The 27029-nt window shown below is 38.5% G+C and overlaps 1 protein-coding gene across 3 annotated transcripts in view; it reads right to left on the bottom strand.

Moving 5' to 3' along the window:
* SLC2A9 (solute carrier family 2 member 9) overlaps positions 1–27029 on the bottom strand; it is a 3818728-nt gene that overhangs the window by 862307 nt on the left and 2929392 nt on the right. For all 3 annotated transcript variants that reach the window (XM_044062595.1, XM_044062594.1, XM_044062593.1), the window contains exon 10: positions 21374–21475. In XM_044062595.1, coding sequence (XP_043918530.1) covers positions 21374–21475 — 102 coding nt within the window. The remainder of the gene's footprint in view (positions 1–21373; positions 21476–27029) is intronic.

Here is a 27029-nt window from a genome sequence, read left to right as displayed (position 1 = left end):
AGTTTGCTGTATTATACAAGAAATATAACTTAAAGTCAGGAAGGTGTATCAAAGAAAAGAACACATGCATGTTTCTTGGGTGTATGTCAAATCTTTGAACGCTGGAAATGTGGAATGTCATATGGTCGAGACCATATGTTCAACATTTCAAGTGTTGGAAGATTGACTTTTAATTGCACTGCATGGTGCAGAATGGGAGAATTTCCCTTTTCTGCACTGAAGTGCAGTCACTGAGTTGGTATATTTGAGTAGGGGGTGTTTTTTTTTTTTTTTTTTTTTTAATTATATATTCGAACTTCCAAATGTCGACAATATGATCTCAACCATATCGTATTTGACATTTTGGACATTCAAATATATAACATAGACCCTGTTTCTTTTGTGTGCAAGGGGCCAGTGATTTGAAAACAGCCCAAAGGTAATCTTTATCCACCGCTGGCCAGATGCATTTTCTTTGGATGTGGTGTGTGGGTTTCAATGAATGAATTTGAGTTTCAAGGGCAGAGACATTTTAATGCCAAGTCTATTTTCATTGTGAGACAGTACTGCTTTGTTTAGGAGATGTCTGTTAGTGTTTGTGCAATGTTGTGCTGCAAAATGTAAAAATAAAATCCAAATAATCATTGTAGACGTAAAGCAGTATGCACACATTAGTGTTTATGGTAAATGGGGAGAAATTGCCAGGTAATGGGACACTGGAATGGCTGCAGGGGAACTCTGGTGTCATATTTTGGTTGTCTGTTCTTCAGTTTGCATTTGAAAGTTGGGATCCCACAATTCTGTTGGGGTGGGTGGGGTTATGTAATTATGTATGCAAATTAGATGTTAATCAGCATACAGTTTTGTACCTATTTTTCATGGGCCTTGTCCGAATTTTTGATGTTTCCAGATTGAGAGGTATGTGTTCCATGACTTTACAGATGAGACTGGTCAGACTTATGGGTCTATAATTCCCAGGGTCTGTTGCTAGGCCACCTTTTGTGGAGGGGAATAACTGTTGCTGTTCTCCACTTTGTAGGAACAAAGTCTGTGATTAGGCTGTGATAGAATATGGCACTTAATGGTGATGCTAGTTCATGTTTTAGTCTGTTTAGAAGACAGTCTGGGATGGTGTCTGGTCCCATAGAGGCTGTATTTTTGCCATAGACAAGGCTTTAATGATGTGTTCTTCAGATAGGTAGAGTGGGGGGAAGATTAGGTTGTTTGTGATACATTTGGAGGGGATAAGGGAGTGAAATTTCCACCAAATCTGTCCACTAGCGGGTTTGCTATCTCTGTGGGATCAGTGTGTGTGATACCATTAGTTACTAGCGTAGTTGTAAAAGGTCTTAAGGTTATCCTTGGCTGTGATTGCTATGTTTCTCTCAAAGTTATCCTTAGAGGATTTAACATGTCTTATTTGCCTGGTGAGGCTGAGGAGGATGCTTTTCAATTGTTGGGGCCTTGCCTTAGTTTTCTTAGACAGCAACTTTTTGTGTTTTTATAAAGTTTGTTGATGCTGGATGTCCACCAGGGTGGTTTGTTTTTACTTGGGCCTCTGGCTTTCATTCAGTCTGGAACAGCCAAGTCTATACACCTATACAAGTGATTGTACAGCACTTTAATGTAAGCTTTGGTGTAGTTGCCCCTATCAGCTGGGGGTGGGGCTTGGAATGCATTCATACCAAAAAGTCACTATACATAAAAAGGCACTATGGGGGGGGGAGCAAGAGCCTTTGCCAGCAGCCAAAAGCCTAGTGGTGCCAGGTGCAAACTGTTTCTGGCAAAGCAGCAAGGTTTGTCAACCATGTCATCCCAGCCTGACAGAAACTGGATCCTCTTTGAATAACACCAAAAACTTAGCCAATTATTGAAATTGATCATTTTTTGTTTATACTGTGGCATCATTCTAGGTTATATGTTGCTCCCAGCTAGGGACATACGTGCCTGGAACACATACTTGGAAAGCTCAATCATGTCTCTCTTCTTATTGTCCAGTGAGGTACAGCTCAGGTCATTCACTCCAACATGAGCTATGACACAGTCATAATGGTACTTGTTGCTGAGAAACCTGATTGCATGCGTGATCTGACAAATCCTGGTACCAGACAGGCAACTGACTGTGAGTTTCTCTTTATCTAACCTGGTAAATGGGACAGCAATGTGTCTCACTATGGAGTCTCTAATGACAAGAAATGTTGTTTTTTGAGTGTTATGCCTTAAGGGCTTGTTAGGTGAAACACTGGTGTTATTATATGTCTTGGCTACTGTGGGAACTGTGTTAGTTGTAGCAGTCTTTTGTTTTGGAGGTCTCTGGTGTTTTGGTAAGTTTTTTGAGAAACCCTCCATATATGTTGATCTATGTGTTGGATGCATTCTATGTATATCAGCAGTGGAACTTATAAGAATTATATGTATGAGGAATGAGACACAATTATTGTGTTTTCAGATGTATGACTGAGGGCATACCATTTACTATATTTCTGTAAGTATAATTCTGCTATCTTGACTTGCATGGCCTTCACAATTACCTAAGACACATACACAACTGGATCTATATCCAATAACCTTGTGAGGTCACACACATGGACGTGTAACAGCTCAAACTGTCACCTGTATTTATGTGTTATTCCTGATTACATCTGAGTAGCACTTTTTCTGTGGCAAAGATCTAAAACCAACCCTGAGGAAGAAAATGTTTTGTCCCTTATGACTATGTTTGAACCCCACAGTGTAAAATCAATTTTCTCAGTATATAAAAGTAATAACAAATGTGTCAGGTCATTACATTTATGATCCCAGTGTATGTCGGCAAACCTAACTCATCTAACTGTTACCTTCCAATCTGCAATATATATTTCCAAGTTACATCAGTAGACACCCCTCAAACTAAGGCCAAGTGTCAGATTAACCTTCCATTTTCAACTATTTAATTCTTCCCTGTTTGTCACTGCTGCACTCTGCTTAACATTGTGAAAACATGGTTGGCATTGTTGCTCAAGTTTGCATGTTACCAGTAAATGTGATAACTGGAATTGGTGGGAAAGCATCCAGTTCCATTGCTCTAGTTTGGCTGGTAGACATTGTTGGCATTACAGAGGAAGATGCCATGTTTAGGGCACATAAGTGGGGTATCCGGGATATTTACTGGACTCCTGGTAAAGCACCACAGCCAAAGGCTTCTGTAGGGGGACTATTCTGGCTCCCAGTACAAGTCTGAGGCATGGAAAAGTCTGGCCCAGGCTGTATCCAATGCCACTTGTATCTCACTCACTGGAGAGCAATATAGTCATCATTTTAATGACCTACAGAAGAATAAATGGATACGCTCCACTGTTGGAGGGATGAATTTGAGACTACAGACATCCCACACTGTGTTAGTATGACAATAAGAGAGTACTTGTAAGACTTAGAATGCTGAATATAGGCAGCACTGGTATGCATAATGCTCTTTCGTTCTCTTCTGTTCTTTCCCCAGCTCTCAATAAATGTGAGTTCAACTGGCAGGCTCATAATGCTTGACTGCAAAGACAAGCAAGTGGTAGGTATTCAGCAGGATAGAAGTGTTATTGTAGCATTAACGTTAAAGATTGGTCTGTTATAGAGCTTTATCGAATTGAGCATGCATATCTCAACTATAAAAACAAGTATGCTTGCATTAGTCTGTAGCACAAACCAATACTAAGAGTCCAACATTAAACTGTAGTTAGAAGTTGTGGGTTCAAATACCATGATTCACAACTACAAAATATTATTTCTTCAATAATATTTATTTTAAATTAAAAACTCTATACCAGTGGCACAAATGCCCTACTGTAAACTGTAATCTGTATAAATGGAACATGCATATGTGCAATATATGCACATTTCAATTACTACTTCCGGAAAATCAGTAGTATCTTTTAGGACATATACTTAAATGTAATACTTCAGATAAAAGAGTTGTATAATTGTATTAATGCATTGTATGATACATAAGATGGTACTAATTTTATCTCTTTTTTTGTCTCACCCCCAACCTTTATTTCTCTTTTTTTTATTTTCTATTATGTGTCGTCAAAATGTCTCCATGTCATCCATGTCTACTACATCACTAAGTGCTACACAACATAGCGAGGTAGCCCAGCACCAGTGGATCAGCCTGCTCCCACTCCACTAGCTCCAGCACTAATGCTCAGCACATCTGGGAGTCAACCTGACAGCCCTGGCTCTGCTGCCCCTGCACTACCTGTGCCGTCAGGTAGTACTGCCCCAGAAGCTGGTGCAGTGGTACCCTCTGGGAACAGTGGTGGAGGTGGTGATTTCATCACTCACAGGGAGTTGCCAGGGATGCTGTGTAGGGTTGTGCATCACACCACTGGCAGATGCCTACACTGAATGGAGAGGCTGCTCTCCCTCATGGTCTAAAGGAGGAGGAGATGTCAAGAATTCCAGCTGTCAGTGGAGTAAGGAAACAGTAATGACAGTCTAGTGAGTGAGGACTCAATTCTCACTGTCTCCAAGCCTGATGTCCATGGCCTGCATTCTCCAGGCTTGCTGTCCATGAGCCTGTGTTGCCCTCTCCCTCACCCCAATCATAGTGTCCCCCAACCTTTTGTGCCATCACCATGCCTTTCTTTTGTCTTGTTTGTCTTGTATGTTTGCATATGGTTCCTCATCTACCCAACTGACCCAGATATATCCATGTCCCTTACCCAGCAGTCCTCTCTTAATGAATTTAAACAAAAAGGGGGCACCTGTCCCACAATAAAAATCATCCTATACATAGCTGTCCATTTCACACACATGTCTTCTTGACACATTTATTTTGGTCCAATTGGCTGTACAACATGATTGCGTTTTGTCACCCCTCTTTGTGGAAATAATAATCCAAATTCAGTCAATATCCTGCACAAATATTTCAGTTTACACTATTAAAGAAATGAGTACCTATGGTTCGTTCTTACCTCCCTCCTGCACATTCTTGCATTACTTTCCCTTTGTTCTTCCCTTGCTTGCTATCCATTTCAACACTTTCCTATCTTCCCCATTTTAGCACCCTTAATGTGGTCTTAAAACAGAATCACACACAACGCACATACGTAGCAGAAAAAGCAATGGATCCCTTCACTTTTTTGGTTCTATGTTTCAGGGGAGTTTCGCATCTCACACCAATATGCAGCAACAGTGAATGCTGGTACAATGCTACAATGTTGTGTTATCTCCGCACAATGCTACTTAACCCTGCTGTGCTATGACAACACACAGCATCAAAAGCATTATAAAGAAATTATGTCATTGTATTATCCCTGTTTATTTAAAAGTCTTTAAAAGTATTACATACACCTGGATTTGAACCCAGTATCATCTGGGCTCAAAAAGAAATGTGGCAGTGCATTTATACCTGCTGCCACAGAGACAGTTAAGAAGTAGGTGTGTTTCATAGACTCAGTACTAACTCCCAGACATTTCACAATTTTGGCTCATGTTTGCATGCTGCTTAACTACACACCAACACTGAAAGTATTAAAAATGTATATCTCGCATGCACAAACACTTTGCCAACTGTTGTGCTAACCTGCTGCCCGCTGTGCTATAGAAAAGCAAATATTCTTATATATTACTGTTATTTACTGTCCATCTCCTGTCTAAGACATGAAATTACATGTAGAAACAATGAATTGAAGACCCTATCTAACAACAAGTCACATATTTATAGTACAGTCATGTGTTGTCTCCCCCCCCCAAGCACTGCAACCCTAGTGTCTTAGTAGTTTTTCCACAGAAATATCACCTACACTACAGAAATTAATATCAAATGTGTAATATGCAATGCATATTGATCTGGTAACATGCAGAACTAGAACTATTGATCTATAAGCTTAAAAAGTCATATCTGCAAGGCTAGGGAATGAATCAGCATAGTCCTTATCCACAGGGACATAGGTGACCTTCAACACACTTGACCTGACCTATTTTGGTTTTGTCAAGAGTACATCTTGCTTATTAAATCTACTGAACTTTTTTGATATTGACTCCCAAGACCTGGATGAGGGATAACAGGGCGTAATGCCTATTTTGAGTTATCCAATGCCTTTGACACTATCCCCCATTCAGGTATCATACAGAAAATCTCCCATCTGGGAATTCACCCACACATTACTAGATAGATAGCCAACTGGCAGACAGAACACACACTGTCAAAGTTGGGGACTGCACCTCCACCAATAGACCACTTTCCAGTGGAATAACACAAGGATCTGTGCTGGGCCATCAACTGCTTAGAATATATTTCCCTGAAGTCCAAGCAAAGGTAGATGGCCTGTGGCTAGCCAGGGTTGCAGATGACTGTCAAATGGATGCAGTCATACAGAGTCCTCCAACTATGTTTACATATTACAGAAGGGGCTGACACAGACAAATGATTGGTGCCAAACTCATGAACTGGACCTTAAAGTAAAACATGCCTCATTTTCCTCTTTGACAATTCAGTACACCTGTTAATTATCATATACATAGCACCTACTAAGCTCACACACAGTGTTGTGAGACTTGATGTTGATACCTCTGCTGTACTCTACCCTTATCAGACCACTAATTGAGTACAATGCTCCTTTCTGTCTTTCCCTCACTGGACACCTGCAGCAACTGCAGAAAACACAGAGGGTTATGACTGGGAAATTCCAGAGCCTCCAAAACATGACATACATGGAAAGACTGAAAGACCTATCACTGTACTCAATATCATACAAGCTGGTGAGAGGTGACCTATGCCTGACCTACAGAGCAGTATCAGACCCTGCCCTACTGGAAATGTTAGGCATCTTCAAATAAAATGAGATGAGAATAACAAATGGGACAAGAATAACTTGCTCCAGGGATCTAAACCTAGTCTTCGACATAAACAGAACATGCTGGGGAGACAGATATATCTCCCAGCGATTGTCACACCTATGTAATAGACTCCCACTGCATGTGAAGGAGTGCTCTTCAATGACCCCTATTCAAGCACAACTTTGAAAACTGGATGAGTGATTGTAAATTCACTCCTGGGGTGGCACCTATGTACCCCATTTACAGGACCAGTTGATTCTGATCACAAAATTGCTCTGCTAACAATGTCCATCTAACCATGCTCAATAAGGGTACATGTATTTTTACACAGCTAGGCTTGTAAATGCCCTATGGACATTAGGCTAGTAGCCTCCTATGAACCTATGCAGGCCTCCTAACATCTTCTCTCCAGCATGCTCTGCTGATGTTATCCACTATAAGTTGGACCTTCAGTCTTGTAAATGTCAAACGTATGCTGTGGTGCTTGTGTAAAATACTGGGTTCTGTAATCTATGTACTTAGATATGTAGGGGTTCTGTCCTCACTGTAGTCAACTGTGTTTGCGCGTGTGTGTACAGAAAAGCAAAAGTGTGAACTACAATTACTGCTCCAATCCCATGGATTGACTGTATTTTGATCCTTGCATATGCTTGCACATCTATTTCATGCAGGCCTCCCAACAGATTCTCTCCAAAATACCCTGCTGATGTCATCCACTATAAGCCGACCTGCAGTCTTATAAAAGTCAGACTTGTTCCGTAGCACTTGCCTAAAGAACAGAGTTCTATAGTCTATGTATTTAGATAGGTAGGGGTTGTAGTCTCACTGCAATCAACTGGATGTGTGTGTTTGTGCTCTTGCTTGACATTAAAGAGAGCCTTTTACACCAGCAATGTGGGACACTGATATTACCCTCAATAGACACTGCTGATGTCATCAGCTATACAGCTATAAAGAGTCATCTAAAACACTCCACATCAGACTTGAGCTGTGGTGCTTGCCTTAAATACAGAGGTCTATAGTCTGTGTACTTAGATAGGTAAGAGATTTATTTTCACTGCAGTCAACTGGGGGGTGTTTGTGCTCTTGCTTGACATTACAGAGAGCCTTTTATACCAGCATGTGGGACACTGTTATTGACATATTCTCCTCAGCAGACATTGCTGATGTCATCAGCTATTTTTGATTTCTGGATATGCACTATTCCCACAAGGGCAACATCATAGACTGGCTTGCAGGTCAGGCTAAAGTCACCTCATCCTATACAATACAGATTACAGTGACATGGCTTTCAGTCTATCCACATACATCATTGCATGGTTTGTAGGCCCTGAGTTTTCTTGGTGAAAAAACGCTATGGTCTCTCATGCTACTGCATGTGTCTGGTGTAGTACATGCAACAGACAGCATTATGCTCTATTAGTGTTCTGATGTGTTTCGAGTAAGTGCTGTCATACAATCCTAAAATCTGAATAGGATGACATGACTTATGATGTGCACAACATAGGCTTTCAATACTTGTGTGGACAGTTGGTGGTCGAAGTTCAGAGTGCTATCTCCATGTGTTTGTAGTACTTGCATCACTGGGTTTCAGCATAGCAGGACTGTTGTCAGTGCTATAATTGGCATGTCATTCCACTTTTCAGAAAGACAAAATAAAAACACATTTCCACATTTATTTGTAGATCATGTGCCTTTGTCACCAATCATTTGTCTGTGTTAGCCCCTTCTGTAGTATGTCAGCATCATTGCTGGACTCAATAATTGTACCCAATATGCAAGAATCAACAAACACAGTAAGCCAAATGCCATGTCCTTTTAGCCTGAACTGTCGAGAAATAGATTCCAAACAGTAAAGGATCAATCACAGATCCCTGAGGCACACCATTGGTGACAGATCTACTAGTACAAGTTGATTTACTAACTTTCATAGTATGTCTTCTGTCAGTGAGCTAACTGGTTACCCATCTAATGATGTAAGGGTTAATCCCCACCTGGGAGAGTTTCTCAATGATACCTGCTTGGCTGATTGTGTCAAAATCCTAGGCCAGATCAAGATAGGCAGTATGCACTCTCTTACCTTCATCCAGGCCTATCATGCAGAATCAATGGGCTGTGACAACATAACAGATTGCTTATGGCATGACTAAGCACATGAACCCTCCTGATATGGTTGAATACACACTTCAACATATTTTCCAAATGGGCTATGTTCCCATAGAAGGATGTACATCAGCACGCATCCATATGAGTTGGGGGGGGGGCAGCACCTGATGCATGCATGTATAGATATAATCTCGCTCTCCTCATCTGTAGGTAGACAAACATGTCATGATGGACCTTTTCTAAATGGACACTAATAATAGCCTGGCTGTGTGCAACAGACCTGTGTGAGTTGTTAATGCTACATCATGTCTGTTACATCTGATAAATGTCCTCAAAGAGGTCATTGAGGGCATGTATGATGACAACACTATCATACTGTTGAACCTAACCATCTCAAGGCATTTGACACAAATCCACACTGAGGAATTCAATCAGCACTGTCAGACTGTGGCCATAAACAGCTATATCACCAAGTGAGTAGACTAATGGATCACATGCATGGCATCTAACTATGTTGAAATGTGTAAAGTTACCTATATCTCAGGTCCAGTGGTCAGGTACATACATACATAAGGGCTGTCTACTAGGCCCTTTCCTGTACATTATTTAAGTGACGGACATCACAGATGATATACACATCCTGTGTCCAAACAGCTGCCTGAAGGAGTACAAATTCTGGACAATCACTGCCTGCAAATGTGACATTAGTATAATACAGACAATATCACACACACCAAACATTGCTTCCACAGCCATGACAACACCTGCAATGACAAGAAAACATAGGGGGTTTGTTACATCAGGAAAACAAACAGACAACCCAAATATAATGTGGACATCACACCCTATAATCAGACCACTGAGTATATTACTTGTGTCTTGAGGTAAATGTTAAGTGGAATGTCCACCAGCATGTGGTTGCAATGCTGACTACTCCCTTGTATGTAACACATATACTGAGTATGTGAAGGACATCCACATCAGAGGCCATAATACCTCCACAGTTCCCAGCCTTCGTCACACAAATAACTGAGTACAATGCATCCTTCTTCATGTACCTCCCTATATATATTCCACTAATGTGTAACTGAAATGTACCACCTTTGTCACAGCAAACTGTCACACAGCGTATTGGCCATACTTAGGTATTCGTTCTGTGACATAAACATTACTGTCTGATTGTTCGGAGCCTCCATTACATACATTGCTGTTTGACAACATTAATGACATGGATAACATTTATCACAGTATGGATGAAGTGTGCATTATATATATATATATATATATATATATATATATATATATATATATATATATATAATTTATATGCCATGCACACCAGTAAACTTGCCTGCATTGCTCATAATGTCACATACAGGTACAGCAGTGTCCTTCCTAACACCTCCAGCAGATGTTACAGTGGCAGGACATTGTGCATGTTGCCTTCATAGAGTATGGACTTCTAGCTGTACAAGTGTGTTTGTGCAGAAACATCTCTGATCACTCTAAATCACATATATTATGTCAAAGGCATGGAATTACATGTGGTATTATTCTGTGATTTGTTTTCTTTACCTTGTGTTTTACTTGTATTCTGCTTTTAACTGCATATTAAAACTTGAAGAGAGACCACAGCTCTGTCTCTTGTGAGTCAGGCAGAAATCAGAACAGATCAATTAAGGACGCACACATAAGACAGAACAGGTCAGTTAAGGTTAATCATCTGAGAACTGAGGGGGTAGAGCTAGGAACTAAGCCTTCTATTTAAGGGGTAAAATAAAACATTTCAGAGCTTTACTAGAAAGGCTCACCCAGACTCTGCTACACTGTGCTGTGATAGAAAGGTTAATTTGCTTTTTATTTGTTGTATTTTGTATTACTTTATTGCCATTTTCTATTCTGAATACTGTGATTTGTTTTCTTTACCTTGTGTTTTACTTGTATTCTGCTTTTAACTGCATATTCAAAATTGAAAAGAGACCACATTTCTCTCTCTTGTGAGTCAGGCAGAAATTATTTTTCCCACCCTCCCACCTGGTTACTGTTCTGTTCTTAAACACCACTGTCTTTCTAGTTGCCTGCCCTGTATGTTAATTTGACCATATATCTCATTTCCTCTCTGCTTTTACTGGCTTGTGTGAGTAAGTGCAAAATTATCATTTTGTGAAATTTCTCCCATTCAACTATTTACATTTATTGGCCATCCTACTGTATCCATAGTACAAGAATACAAAAGTGACCACCCCTTTTCAATCTTTCTTGCTGTTTTAAAAATAGTGACTCTTCACTAAAACTTTAAGTTACCTACTTTCACATCTAACTCCTGTAGTGCACATTTCAGTGTTTAGGATAAACCATTTTTTTCATCTTACCTTTAAGCATCCCTGTGACTAGCGCTTGCTCTAAAACCTGGTGGAAAGCACTAGGAAGCCTTAAACTGATACAAGCACTCAACTCTCCTTGTTAATAAGGAGAAATTAATCATAGGAACTAAGCCTATAATTGCAAAGTACCTAGCTAAGGTAAGGGAAAACAGCTCTTGTACTTTACAAAAAATGCACCAAACCAGGCATGTCCAAGGGTCAGCTTCCAGCGATTTCTCCTGTCCAACTGATGAATCTGGGCATACTGGGGCAATGCAGCAATTGCCTCATGTACACAGACAATCCTCTCTTCCTACCACCCAACACTACAACCTGCGAGGGATGCACTTACATAGCCAAACTGGAAGCAAAGCTCTCTCCACCCAAGATTGTGCTAGACAATCAAGAGGAGAAAGTTAACACCTGCACTACACCTCAAGCAACACATAGCACGTCTAAACCCACACCACGAACACCCTCACATAGCAACACTAAACCCTCATATGCTGAGGCCCTTAACAGTAACCTGCCCAAGTAACGAGGACCTCTGAAGCTGAAATGCAAACAAACACCAATCACAACCAAAGTGTCACATAGCTCACAACACCAGTGTGCCACCCAACAACAGCTCCTAAGGCAAGACAACGTACCCAACACTTTAATCATAGGTGACTCTATAGTCAGGCATACTGATGTCCCACCTACCAGGATGAGCAAAGAGAAAATTACAGTCAGCTGCCTGTTGGGTGCCAGAATCTGCCACATAACGCATGCATTCAAGTCACTCCACAAAGAGTGCAAATATGACCCTGTCATTGTCCATGTTGGAGTAAATGACTTGAGACGTACCTCCCTGAACTACATGAAAAGAGACATGGAAGAGCTCTCGGATCATGTGGCCCAGGCAGGTATGACCCTAGCCCTGAGTAGCTTCCAGCCTTTGCCCACAATGATACCACAGTATATGGACAAAATGATTGACTTCAAAAATTGGCTAAGCTTCTGGTGTCATTCAAAGTGGATCCAGTATCTGTCTGCCTGGGATGACATGATCGCCAGACCAAGATGCTTTGCCCCTGGGATTCAGTCTAAGGATCATGCGACCCTTTAGTGCCTTTTTTAGGCAAAGTTCAAAGGACAAAACCACCACTGTAAGAGGTACAAGCGTGCAAAATCTGAAGGTAATGCTACTCAATTGTAGAAGTCTCAGCCTCAAAATGCAATCTCTCGAGGCCCTCCTAAAAATGGAGAACATCAATATCTGTGCAGTAACTGAGACCTGGTTCAAGGCTCCAGAGAGCACCCCTGCAATACCAGGCTACAACTCTTACCACACTTTTCGGCCACCAAACCAGGACCGAAACACTAAAGGTGGAGGAGTGTCCATATTTACCAAGGATATTCACACCAATAGGCTAGTTTCTAAACATACTGGAAAATATTAAGATACATCCAAACACCCTAATACTGGGTGATTTCAACTACCCTGCCATTAACTGGGAAAACTAGTCGTGTACCAACATCTTTGCCCAACGGTTCTTGAAATTTATAAATTTCAATGCCCTGGATCAACTAATCCATAGTACCACCAGGGGCTCCAATATCCTAGATCTGATCATTACCAACATGGGAAATCGATGCTCTACATTTATGGTCACCCCCTCTTTGGTCAGGTCTGAACATAAGCTATTCATCCTTGACATCCACATCCCTCCCCCACCCCACAGTAAGGAAACCTCCATAAAAAAAACTTCTCCTAAGCCAACTTCATGCTACTCAAGTCAGAAGTGACAAACTTCATGACACCCATGCAGATGGGAACAGAAAGTGTGACTGCTGAATCCTACACTAAGGCACTGTACGAGCACATCCACTCGTGCTTGAATCATGCCATCCCAAATAGAACCAAGATGCTCTCCTCCAAAAAAAGGAAGCCAATCTGGTGGTCCCCTGCCATAAACAAACTTTACAGCAAAAGGAAGAAACTGTTGCAGAAAAGAGGAAAATCCCAGGATTCAAAAAACTCCCTTACTAGACTCAGTAAGAAGCTGAGATCCCTCATAAAATCCTCCAAAGCTAGTTACGAAAATAAAATTGCCAAAGAATCCAAAGACAACCACAAGGCATTCTATAACTATGTCAAGAATCGAAATGGCAATGCTCAGATCTGCTCTGAGCTAAAACAGAATGGCATTAAATATACTGATCCCAAGGATATTGCCAATATCCTGGCAGATCGATTCAGTGCCAACTTCACCCCCTCTCACCCCCTAAAGGGCCCATCTCAATACAGAAAGATTGCCAAATTCCAGTAATAATGGCCACACAGGTAAAAAACGCACTCTCCAAAGCTAAGAATACAGCATCCATGAGACCAGATGACATCCTGGGCTGTGTACTACATGAACTACAAAATGAACTGGCACTTCACTTAAGTGTCATGTTTAATAATAGCCTCACCTCAGGCTTCATGCCCACTGAGTAGCACACAGCTACTGTTATCCCGCTCCAGAAGGGGAATCCACCTTGGATCCTGGGAACTACAGCCCCATCAGTCTGATGAGCCTGATCTGTAAGGCCATGGAATGCATTATCATGGAACTTGTAAACAAAGACATTGGCAACCTTCAACCACTGGACCCCACCCAGTTTGGGTTTGTGAAGAGCTTATCTTGTCTCCTGAACATGATTGACTTCTTTGAATCAGTCTCCAGAGCTGTGGACAAGGGTAACGTGGTCCACACAGCCTATCTGGACCTCGCCAAGGAGTTCAACACCACCCCCCCACTCTGGAATCATAGATAAACTTACTAAGCTGGGCATTAATGCCTATGTCACTTGATGGGTTGCCAACTCGTTTACTGACAGAACCCAGACTGTAAAAGTAGCCGATTCCAAATCCAGCTCCAGACAACTAACAAGTGGAGTACCTCAGGGTTCAGTCCTGGGACTGCTCTTGTTTGGCATCTACTTCTCTGAAGTATAGGTCAACACTAAGGAACTCTGGATAACAAAGTTCGCAGATGACTGCAAACTGGGAGCCATTATTGAATCACCAAATGATGTGGATATTCTACAAAAGGGCCTTACAGAAACAGATGCTTGGTGCCAGAGTCTTGGGCTCAAGCTCAATGCCAAGAAATGTATAGTTATCCCCTCTGGGAAAAAACATGTACCCGTGAATTACCACATAGGTGGCAGTACACTAAACACCAAAAGTGTGATAAGAGACTTAGGATACAGGTGGACAGTGGTCTCACCTTCGATAACTACATCGCCACAACAGTCAGGAAATCCTTCTATGTGGCACACCTCATCACTAAGGGCTTTTCATCCAAAAGAAAAGGAGGTCATTGTCCCACTGTACTCATCCTTCAATAGACCTATTATAGAATACAATGCCCCATTTGGTATGTACTTCTCAAGACATCTGCAGCAAATGGAAAAGCCGCAAAAATACCTCACTAAAAGAATCACAGGCCTAAAGCAGATGCCCTGTGCTGACCATCTAAAAAAACTCCAGCTATACTCTGTCTCATATTGTCTGCTCAGTGGCAATCTCTGCTTAACATACAAGGCCATGTCAAACCCAGAGCTGTTGGACATGCTACACTTAAAGAAATCCCAATCCCTCAGAGCCACACACTCCAGGGATCTAAACCTTGTCATCACAATGAACAAAACATGCTGGAGGGATAGGTTCCTGACCCAGAGACTCCCCAGACTCTGGAATAGACTGCCCATACATGTCAAGCAGAGCGCCTCTTTGGCCCTTTTCAAAAGGAACCTTGATGATTGGATGGGAGAAAGGAAATTCACCCCGGGGATCACATCAGTCACACTGCTAGACAGGGGTCCAGGGAAGTAAATAATGTGGGAAGAAATAGCCAGGGAATTGTTATGGCTAGGCTTCTATAGGCCTTAGGGCCGATAGCCTAGTACCAACCTTTGAACCTATGAACCTATATAGTCCATGATTATGGTTGCTTCTTTTAATGTTGTCTATGAGCCTTTACCTGTGTCCCACTTGGTGGAGACCTCTGCTGAGATTCCACTCTTATTCAGGAATATCAGTTTGCACAGATTCACAGTATGCACCCTACCCCAATTGTATGTCAGATCCCTGATAGATATCCTTTGCATTGTTCATGTAAGGATGATTATCTCACACAGACATCCTCCCCATTGTTATACCACCTTGTGTGACAGTCACATAACACACATTTTCACTGTGCAGTACCTTCTGTACCATAATGATATGTGATTGGTGTTGCTGCTACAACCATCTTCCATAGACATGCCCTCATCTGCTGTACATTAGGCTTCACCTGTCCTCTTTCCCTCTGTTCATTCATACAATTCATCTGTGTCTCTGTTCAATACCCACGCTTCCCCTGAGTGTTTATGTTACATTGCAGTTCATGTACCCTTACAGATCATTTACACAACTTCCATACAGAATGCCAGGAATGGGATTTCACAATACTCTGCACTGTAGATACACTGTCCTGTACTGTGTTTGGACCAAATACCTAACATTCATACCTCTTAACTGTCCAGATTTTCACAGAATGTCCAGATGTGTTTGAGAAACCCGTGCCCTGGCCCAGCAATCAAGGAGCCTCAATCCTCACCACTAACCCCAAAGAGGGCGCCTCATATACGAGGAAAGGATAATAAATACACACAGTAAAGTGCAATTTCCCTTAAGAGCACACAGAGATCACAGTCAGTCCACTGCTGGTAACTCCCTTGCTCTCCAGGTGCCCATTAAGACTCCCCACTGGCACAGCTATAGGGTCCAGATCTCAGTCAGCTGGGTAAGCTAAAATCTCCAGCACTGTCTCTGTCCAACCAGTGCGTCATGTCCCTGCCCAAGTAGCTGACACTTTGAGATAAGAGTTTACACAACCACACAGACACTTCTGGGGAAGTCTGGCACAGGTTCTCCAGCTGTGCCCCTTTTACCCAGACTATATGGTAGAAATCACTGCCACCACCCAGCTAATATCTATCAGCTACTCAAAGGCCCTTAAAAGGGTGTCCAATTATTACTGTGCAATATTATTATCCAGTTAGTAGTATAGCCCAGGGCTAAAGCTATTGAAGCAGCTTTGTACAATTTTACCAAAGGCATGTAAGTACTCTGAAGAGCTTAAATGATCTCTACAAAAAACTGCCACAGTTAAAAGGTTTTAAAATATTTCATAATAAATAATCAAAACCACAAGACAATACTATCTACTACACAATGCTAGTCAAGAGTTCAAAGTTCATGCAGAAATACTTAAAATAATTAATTAGTACAGTTCTGATATCACAGGAAAACACTTAGTCTAATCTTTCTAGTTCCTAGCTATTTCTAAAAGAAAACACAATTCTAAGATAAATTACATATGAGCAAGACAGTGCTGTGAGTTGAATAGTCAAGACAAAAATGCTTAATGCCTTCTGATTCTCTCTGTTTAAATTGAAATTGCAGTTCTGATAAACATTACATCATTCTTTCACTTTCCTGGTGTTCCCAGGCCAACAGAAACTGCATTTACATTCTTTTATAGCTAGGCAGAAACCAGAGCAATAAAGGACATTTCTGCATGCAAATTCTGATCATTAACTTTAGCCTTAAAACAATAGGCAGGAAGCCTTCATCTATCCCGGCCAGAGCCGAATTGTAAACATCAAAGACAGTCATGAAAATAATTTGAACTTCAAAGGACAGACAAGAAATGCTTGACTTAGCTTTCTTTATAGCAAAGGGCAATGTTGCTACATTGTTTTAAGTTCAACATTTCACAGTATTTCCTTTCAATTAAGAAAACAAGTCTGTAGTTCAACATTCATATTTACAAATGATAGAATTATCTGCACAACTCTATCTGGCTAGGCTGGCAGCCTTCACAGTGTTCCTTATCAGATTTGTGATTTTTGCCATATCACTGGGATGATCTCAGGACTGGTGTGACCCAATATTACATACATTTGAGTTTCAGACTTCAAATCCTTAAAAACATGTTTCTTAACACAAACCCCTGGTTATTCTAGCACATTTTTATAGGGCAAATATGTCACATATGTCCCTATTGTCGGGTTGCTGTCCCCCCGCCTTTGTCCAGATGTCTTGCACTAAGAGATTGAGAGCTATCTGTGAAGCCCTAGTGATTATTGTGGCATTCTGTGCAAAATCACGGACCGTCAGTGATCTGATTTAAAAGGAGTGCTATCTGTGTTCACCTACATGGTTTCCTGGCCAGCGACATTATAGCCCGCCATAAAACCTAGCTTATTTGCATTTAAACATGATGCATGGCATGAAAATGCAATGAGCGCTGCTGGTCACCACATATCACTGCGTAACATTTAAACTCTGTGTAGACATCACATGAAGCCTACATGGAGTTTATTGAATCCTGTGGATATATTTATTTCTGTGGCCCAGTAAACAGAACAGAATGTTTTCTCTCTTAATTAATGACTGTTTCAGATTTTGTCTAATGGCATCCACATATATTTGACATATACAAAGACTGTTTTTCATCACCTTACTTGATTGACTTGAAACCTTGTATACAGTTCCTTACTTAACCATTTTTGTGCAGAATTTTGGATGCCATAAAGAATGATAACTTCCATGTGGGTGAAAATGAACACGATGGAGTGATTTATGTCTAAGATTGCTAAAGCTTAGAGATCAGCATCCTTTAAGTGGGCTGCATTGCAGCAAGTAACACCTATCTATAAGGCCATCACCTGCAAGAGTATTATTCAGTTATGCTTCTAACAATAAAATTACTATGGGCAACATATGAGCATAAGGAATCCCCTTTATCTTCTTAAAAATATTACTGAAATAAACATTTACATGGCTGCTATTACTAATGAATAATCCAGCCATCCATCTATCCACAACCTATTTTCTCATTTTTGTACATGGGGTCAGGGTGTCCCAATCATCTAGAGCCAAGGTTTACACCACCAGGTGGCTAGCCCTACTGCACTCACTAAACACGGGTTATTTTTGACACGTTTTTGCAATTGACCAAACCACAGGTGACGTAACTATTATGACTGATAGCGTTTTATCAAATTGTGATATAAAAGTCATAAATCAAAAATATGATAATGTTAAGAGTATCATATTCCCCAAGTACCTGTGCATCTTAAAGACTTTACTTGTATTTGACATTTGTTTAGAGTAAGTAAAGTTAGCACTATGTAAGGAATAACATTCATCATTTTTTTCTAGATTCACAAAATGTCTAGTTTCATATTGTAAATGGTGAAATATGTTTTATAAAACAAAGGAAAGGGCATATATAGGAGCTGTTGCATACAGGTGCTGGAAATATTTTAATTTAAATTATTTTATTAAAGAAGTATACCTCGCAGAAACTATCTCTCATTCTAATGAAACATTAATGGCAATAAATGGCAGATAAACATAATTCTGGTAATAGGAAGGCCAGATAGTGGCTCCATTACATTGTATTCAGCCAGTGAACACACTGGTATGGGTTAAAAATTAGCACATTTTGTTATAGTAAACCAAGAATAGGCACCGGAGACCAGTGGATCCACCATACTAATGTTTTATTACAAAAATCAAAATTATACGAACGCACAGCACATGAAGCATTAACGTTGTATAAACAATTCCCCTATACAATGTTAATGCTTCATGTGCTGTGCGTTCGTGTCATTTTGATTTCTGTAATAAAACATTAGTGTGGTGGATCTGTTGGTCTCCGGTGCCTATTCTTGGTTTACTACTGTTGGATTTGAGCACTTAAACCACTTTCTTACAGTTTCATGTTTTGTTATAGCCTTGGTAATACTTTTTCTATAATTGTAGTCAAAAACATGTTATCTAATAGGTTGCAAAATGTGGGAACAAGCTGGAAGCAGTTCTTTTCTATAACACTGAAGTAACTTGCAAATAACACTATGAATATAATTCACCTCTGAAAATTGCATATGACTATCTCAATTTAAATTCCAAGAAAGAATGTAGAATGACATTTGAAAATGATGTCTTTTAAGCATAAGAAAAAGAAAAAAATACTACACGGCACTCGTTACTTCTACAGTCTGCCTAAGAATATTTCTGGAAATAAGATATTATATTAGTCAGTCAATCATACCTACATATGCTCACAGAGAAAGCTTATTATCAGTTATATGCAATTTAATTCAGGCAATGTTCTGCATATACTAAATCCACATTACTGATATATGTCTTTTGAAAATAGTGCTGATTCCTCAGGAAATACTACATCCTAGTTCCTGACTCAGAAAGAACACAATAATGCATCAAAAACTATAAAAAATGAAGCTAAATTGATTTTTTATGATCAAGTGAAGTCGATCTCTGTTATGTAATTCCGGATGTCTGCCAGACACTTGTTTAAAATGTTTGATGTCTTGCAGTTTTTTTTTTTTTTTTTTTTGATGTTGGAGTGACAAACATTGATGCCTCTGTCGTAACAAGAAATAATGTAATATATATGATGTACTTGCTGACATCGCATGCAGACAAAGCATGTACTTTGTAACTAAAAGATGTAAAACACATACTTCATGAACTCCCCAACATCATAAGGCACAGGATACAGTTAATAGTGCTTATTAATTTTGTTTGATTCCACCAGAAAGGTAGTTTCAGTACAACTTCTTAAACATCTCTGCTTGACACCAAGTAAACTCACATGTATCCCAATGTTTTCCAGGTCTTCATATCATCTTTGTCGACTCATTATCAAGAACTATTTCCTCATACTTTTCTTTAACTCCCTCTTTCTGTGCAAAGCAGAAGGACACAGTAATTCCTTCACACAGTAAGCTCCTGTGGTCTATGTCTAGCTATAGCTCTATTCTAAAACAACAATGCTATGTACTTCTGAGAAATATTTTTATTACTCATGTTTCAATGTACCCTTACAATCAGTTTGTCTACCTTTTTCAGGACTGAGTGCAACTAATATCACACAATAATCTAGTCACTTTGCTTTATTTCATATAATGACAGGCTAAAAGGGGAACCACAAGTTTGTAAAACAATTACCAGAAGTCACTAAGTATGGTGGTATCATAAGAAGAAACAGTAAATGTATTACAGTCTCTACAGTGACATTCTGTTTAATTTTGAATGCAGTAATGATCACTGATACATCTGATAATATTGCCTCTTCATATGGAATTAGCACTTTGTAAAGGGCAACTCAGAACCTCATCAAGGGTCCATAATGTGAATCAAGTGTAATGATTTAACTGAGATGTAAATATATATTACTTGTAATGAAACATCCAGACCTATTTAAACACTTGGTTAAACCAAACTCCTGTGAGTTTGTAATAATTGCAAGATACAGCCAAAGAGTAGGCCAAAAAAAGACATAACATAGACTACACCAAAAATAGCTATGGTGTATGACAGCAAGCAGTCCGAATGGAAGTGTTGTTCTATATTCACATCATCAATTATCAAAGATGAAGCCACACGAATATCAGAATAAGAACAATAAAACAAGCTCTCAGATTAGTGTACAGCATTATATGACAGTTTCCTTTCCTCCTGGGGGTATGCTCAGGTCATCGGATTTGACTGACAAGACCAAAGTAGTTCTTAGAATTTTTTTTTTTTTTTTGCTTTAGTACATTGCCGCTTATTGGCATAGCTGTCCAGGTGTTCAGGTGTATAGTAAGTGTATTATAAGTCCTTAAACATTATGAATCATAGTTTGCCTTACTCTCTACATCACATTTAAAGGATTGTAACTTTTATATAATGAATCATGAAACATTCAGTCATTGAAATAAGATACGAGTACTATTAATGTCTCTTTTTGCCATTTTTCATAAGCTGACTGTAGCAGTAACCATGTGTTAATAATCATGTATTAATAAGTGACTATTTTATGAATGATTTCCAGAAAGCACATTGTTAAAATATATGTAAACATGAGATAGAAATCATGAGGAAATATATTCCGTTACAAATTATGATAGCCATTACGTATATTCCCATACTAAATCAATGCCTCAGAGGCAAAGCATGAATACATTCATTTTCAGATTACAGTAAATATAAATACATATTAAATAATGGTCAGCACCTGCAAATTTAGAGACACAGTCAGCATTCCAAAGAAGACAGCCATGGAACTAAATCCTCCAATGAGTAGAGGTCTACGACCAAGTCGCTCAACCACTAATCCCTGAAAAAAAAAGCATTACATTACATAAAAATGAATTTGATTTATCTATCTAATCCTTATTAAATTTAAAAAATATGAATTGTCAAATAAACTGGCAAAATGGGTACAAGAAGAGGTGGCAGAAGTGAAAAACAAAACATTATAATTGTTTCTCTTAAGTTTTGGAGGAAAACGTGAAATGAAATTTTATAAAATTTTACAAAATTTTACACTATGTAAAATGGAAGCTTATTAACACAATGAACGCTAGTCTGATGTGCAATTGGCAAAACTCTTCAGAAAACTTCTGCACAGGTAAGTTGCATATTTTAAATACAAACTGTTCTCCAAAGCAAAGGAACACTTTTTGATATGTCAGCTGCAAAAAACAAACTCTTAAATGATCATTTTCATATATGCAAGGAACTCTTCACTTAGTTATTGGCTTATAGTAATTTCATCCTTCATGGGGGTTTTGTAATGGAACTTTAGCTGGAATCTTTTGCCTCACAAGTTCACTGTTTGTATAACAGATCTACATAACAATGCCCTGCCATATATTATTGCAAAGACGGAGTATTATGAATTTTGTATTTGATATATTCTTCTTCTTCTTCTTCTTTCAGCTTTTCCTGGCTAGGGGTTGCCACAGAGGAACTCCAGTCTGCTAATGATTGGCAGTAGATTTTTATGGTGCCGAGGTGCCATCCCAATGCCCAACCTTCAATGAAGGCATGCCCATTCACACATGTCTTTCGAATGCCACTTGACCGCAGGGAGGACATGCAGACTCCACACAGAAGACACTCCAGCCAAGAATCAAACTGGAGAACCTCTTGCTGCGAGGTGACAATGCTACCGCTGCACCACCGCAGCTTGTTGTATGTGATATATAAATTTCATAAATATTTATGATGCCTGTTACATGTGAAAACTGTTCACCTTCAATTAAGATTACTCCTTTATTGATTTGCTGCAGCTTTTAGTACTGTAATAGCTAGAATGACATTTTTATAACCAAATGATGATATCGATATGAACGTTAAGATAACCTCAGAAATGTCTTTTAGTAGTTTTGTGATAGTATTCTATAAAGCTTACCTAATAAATACATGCCTGCATTAAAGGCAGTGAGATTAACAAGAATTACGGTTGACATCAAGATAAAGAACTATGTCAAACCTCATCAGTAAGTATATCACAACTCTGAATTGAAAACACAGGATTATTGTTTTATTTTTCTAGAGCACAGCAAGATAAATTTAAGTCAATTGTGATAGGAATGCTAAGGAATAAAGAAAGGAATAAAGGCTAACAGCTGACAAATAAAAATGTAATTTTTTGCTGAGGTCCTCTCTGTCCACTTTTGGAATGTTACAGGAGGGAGGGAGATCTTTAGGCCATTCAGTTGATACATATAATAATAGGCAATGATATAAAATGTCATATCAAAGGATTTTCTCAGTGTGAGACTGCTAGTTTTTTTCACTCCACTTGAATTAATGGTGAGAGATATATACAGTAAATCATTCAACTTATAACCTTTAACCTCTGATAAAAATGAGCACTTGTATTTTCTGGTTTCCATTTAAATGGTAACTGCTTTCTGAAATAATCTAATGATTTCACTCATTCTTTCCAAACAGGGAAAATGCCATCACTGAAGCAACCATAGAATGAAATGTGTTGAAACTAATTACTATTACACAAAAAGATTGTTCCCATTCATAAACTATAGACAACAGGAAGCTATACTCTCAAATTTTAAGAAAGCCACATTTGTTAATGGGTACCTATGTTTCCAAAGTAATCATTTGTATTTTGTTAAATACAATGTAGTAAAAAAACAAATCATCAGACTCCCTAGAATAACAAACCAGATAAATTACCTTTCAGGTGAAACTGGATGAACTGATTCAGATGTTTATACATTTTGTTTTGTGGTTCATGTGGGGATTTTTACATTGGAAAGATGGACAGGATGTTAAAAAAAGGAATTATGAACACACTTATTCAATTAAAAATAGTGAAAATAATCATCTTAGCTGTGTGGTGCATAGAAGAACTTAATTCATGTTTTAGAACAGGTTTGTGGTTCTGGTTATAGTAGAGCAAGCGAATTAGGAACACTTCATGAGAAGAAAGAATTAATGTGGCAGATTAAACTGAATTCTGGATCTCCATGTGGTTTGAATGAAACTATAAAGACATTAAATGTGTAATTAAGTTTAAGCTGTAAGTACAGTGAATAATATTTATGTGGCTGTGTAAAATTAAAAATTGCATTATTTTATATGGACTATTTAAATTCTTTGTAATGTTTGTAATTATTCTTATGAAGTGTACGATTAAAGTGGACAAAAGTGTTAAATTTTTGTGTGACAGCGTGGTGTTTGTTTTTCTTTACAGTGGTATTTTTAACTTTCAGTTTTTAGTGTTTAATATTTAGTTCTTTACACAATGATTTAGTCCTGAATAAAAACAAAATCTATATGCATATCCCACACAGATGCTAACCTGGCTAGCAACAGGAAAAAAAACATACTCTTCCTTATGAATGAACATGCAAGTCATCATAAGAACTCCAGATCAACTACCATATATAAGTGACATACCTGAATCAATGCAGACAGAATTCATAGTCACTTAGAAAAAACTCAGTCATGGAAGTAAAAGAAAAATTAAAGAAAGAAAATCATATTGAACAAAGTATTACTGATTATTAAACAACGCCATAATACAGAGCTGCAGAAAGGAAGAGAACTGAATCGTAGTATGGACTAGATAAAAAAAAAAATATATATATATATATATATATATATATATATATATATATATATATAAAACAGCATCCCACATTCTAGATTATAGAAGGTTTATGTATAACATACTCTGTATAATGATAAATTACATATCAGTCAGTATGAAACAGAAACAGTCATGATAAAGGGCAGATTAGTATTTCAAGGACAGAATGGGAACAGTCCATGGCAATTCTTTGCCACCCATGATGTTCTGCCTTGCCCTTAGCCCATTTAGCTGATGATTTAATAGACTAGGCTATGGTTTAGCTTAATTTTTAGAAACCACCCTTATCCAAAGATATCGTATTTAAGTTTTGTGGCTGACTTAAATGTATTGTTCATAAGACAAGACCCAGAATGCATTACAACAAATGGAAAAACTTTCCCTAATTAAACAATAATGACATTCGGGCTTGATAAAAGTAAAAAAATATTTATAGTAGGAAAACTGAAGCAGCATGAAAATATTAACTTGGAAGAAAATCTGATAGAAAATAATTTAAGATGGAGTGAACAAATATCTGGCAACAAATAAATAAAGCTTAATAAAGAATACCTTAGAAGACTAAACCTAATATTTAAAATGGCTTTGACATCTAGGAGTAAAGTTCTAGCTATAAACCAGTATGGTCTTCTGAATCTAACTTACATTTTTGGTGTGACTGACTGGCCCTAAGACCATTTGGAGAAGAAAGCAGGAAAACTGTGTCATGCTTATTAAATGATATATAAGAACAGTGCATGCCAGTACTAGTCAACATTTGGTTTGATGGAGGAATGGGCCTCCTTGAAGATGACTATATGTACAGGACCTTAGTTGTGGTATGGCACATATCTTCACTGACATCATCAGATCCAAACATAGCAAAAGTTTTACACCATAAAGAAAACACATTTAAGATGACATATTTCCTTAAGATTACAAGAACCATTTGGAAATGAGTTGGAAGAGAAATCAAACCAGAAGCATATAAAATATGTTTGCAATAGAAAGTGCATATAAAAAAAGAGTAAATATAGGATATGACCACAAAAAAGGATGCAATATTGAAAGTCCACAGCTATAGTGATAATTATAGATAGCTCCTGGAAAAACTAGGAGTCATTAAGGAGAGACGAATTTGAACCAGAAGATGAAAAGTTAAAAAACTGCAGCTGAATATACTGGACTACATACACATTGGTTTGTAATGTCCATAGAAAAGGTGGTGGCTATAGACAAACTTAGGCTTTGTGGTACAGAAGAAGACATAGTTGTGCATCTTATTACTGGCTGTAAAATACTTATGGCTAAGGGTATATATATATATATATATATATATATATATATATATATATATATATATATATATATATATATACACACGTACATACACACACACACACACACACACACACACACACACACACACACACACACACACACACACACATGTGGTGAGAGGTATGCACTGTTTGAGACTGTTGCCCAAACTTTTGCCAATGAAAGTTATTAAAAAAAAGGTTGAAAAAAAAAAAAAAAAAAAAAAAAAAAAGAAAAAAAAAGAATCAAGAAATCAGATCATCTCAACAGTAAATGGAAGTAGTATAAAACAACACAGGGAGAGAGAGGCAAAAGAAAAAAGAAAAACAAAACACAAAAAAATGACATGACTGACCTACCACTTAACCACTAATGTACTAGTACTAAAAGTATAAAAAAATAAAAAAATACAAAAACCAAAAACAGAAAAGAAAAAAGAAAAATGAAAAAAGAAAAAAAAAAAAAGATAAAACTAAAAATATACTAAAAATATATAGATGAAAAAAGGGCAACTGAAATAGGAGATAATAAAACAGGCAGCAGACACATAGGCACAGATGTCAGTCAGTCACAGATCACACCAGCATACACAGTAGCAGGTGCACTGTTTTTCTTCTTTGGTTCTCGGGTTTCTGTCTGTGTGTGTTTGTTCTGTGTATTCTTTGCATGTCCCATTCTTCTGGTTTTTCTTCTCCCCCGGCCTTCTTGTTGGCTACAAAAACTTGCTTCTGTTTCTCCCCAGGCCTCTGCTGAAAATTGGCTTTGTTCCAAGTTGGACTTTCCTGTTAAACAAATGTTAAATAAATAAATAAAAATATCAGAGTGAAGCAATATAAGATTCATGAACTTTAATCACAATCTTACTCAGAAAAGGAGGGAATTACTAGTACAGTATTAGAAACTCAAAACATTTGGAGAAACTAAAAATGTATATAAGTACTTTTCTTCTGTCTCTCGATCATGAAACATATCATCCACCTTACTCCTCACAAGAAACCAGTATGGTCTTTTCACCAGCTTCCTGATATCTGTAGTAAGGATAAATTGCTGTTGATGTACTCCTATCTCATATATCTATCTGTCCACCCTCCATCTCTTCAAGGTTTTGTTAACTCTTCCAAACATCTGCATATGGCTCCAGCTTTCCATGATCTCTACCTACCCTTGTTGTAATGATGCAACATTAAAATCGCCTCCATTATTTCTAATCCCTCCTCAAAATTCTAAAATTCTTCACTATCACCCTCCCGTTATAACTACCTGTACCCTATGTTCCAAAGGTGTCCCATGATTCTCTTTTCCATTATTCACCATCATTCAGCCACTATTTTCCTCAACATAAAGTCTTCATTCAAAGATGTCTGGATTACAATAAGAAGCTCTCTTTCCCTTGCCCCCCCCCCCCAAAGAAAATACTGGAACCTACAGGCTCCCATACTCTCACAGTCCAATTTCTATACTTTTTTCT

The sequence above is a fragment of the Protopterus annectens genome, chromosome 2.part1 (assembly GCF_019279795.1).
Source record: "Protopterus annectens isolate FY-2018-M chromosome 2.part1, PAN1.0, whole genome shotgun sequence".
In the NCBI taxonomy this organism is placed as follows: domain Eukaryota; kingdom Metazoa; phylum Chordata; order Ceratodontiformes; family Protopteridae; genus Protopterus; species Protopterus annectens.
The sequence above is the reverse complement of the archived record's forward strand: the minus strand, read 5'-3'. Positions and strand labels throughout refer to the sequence as shown.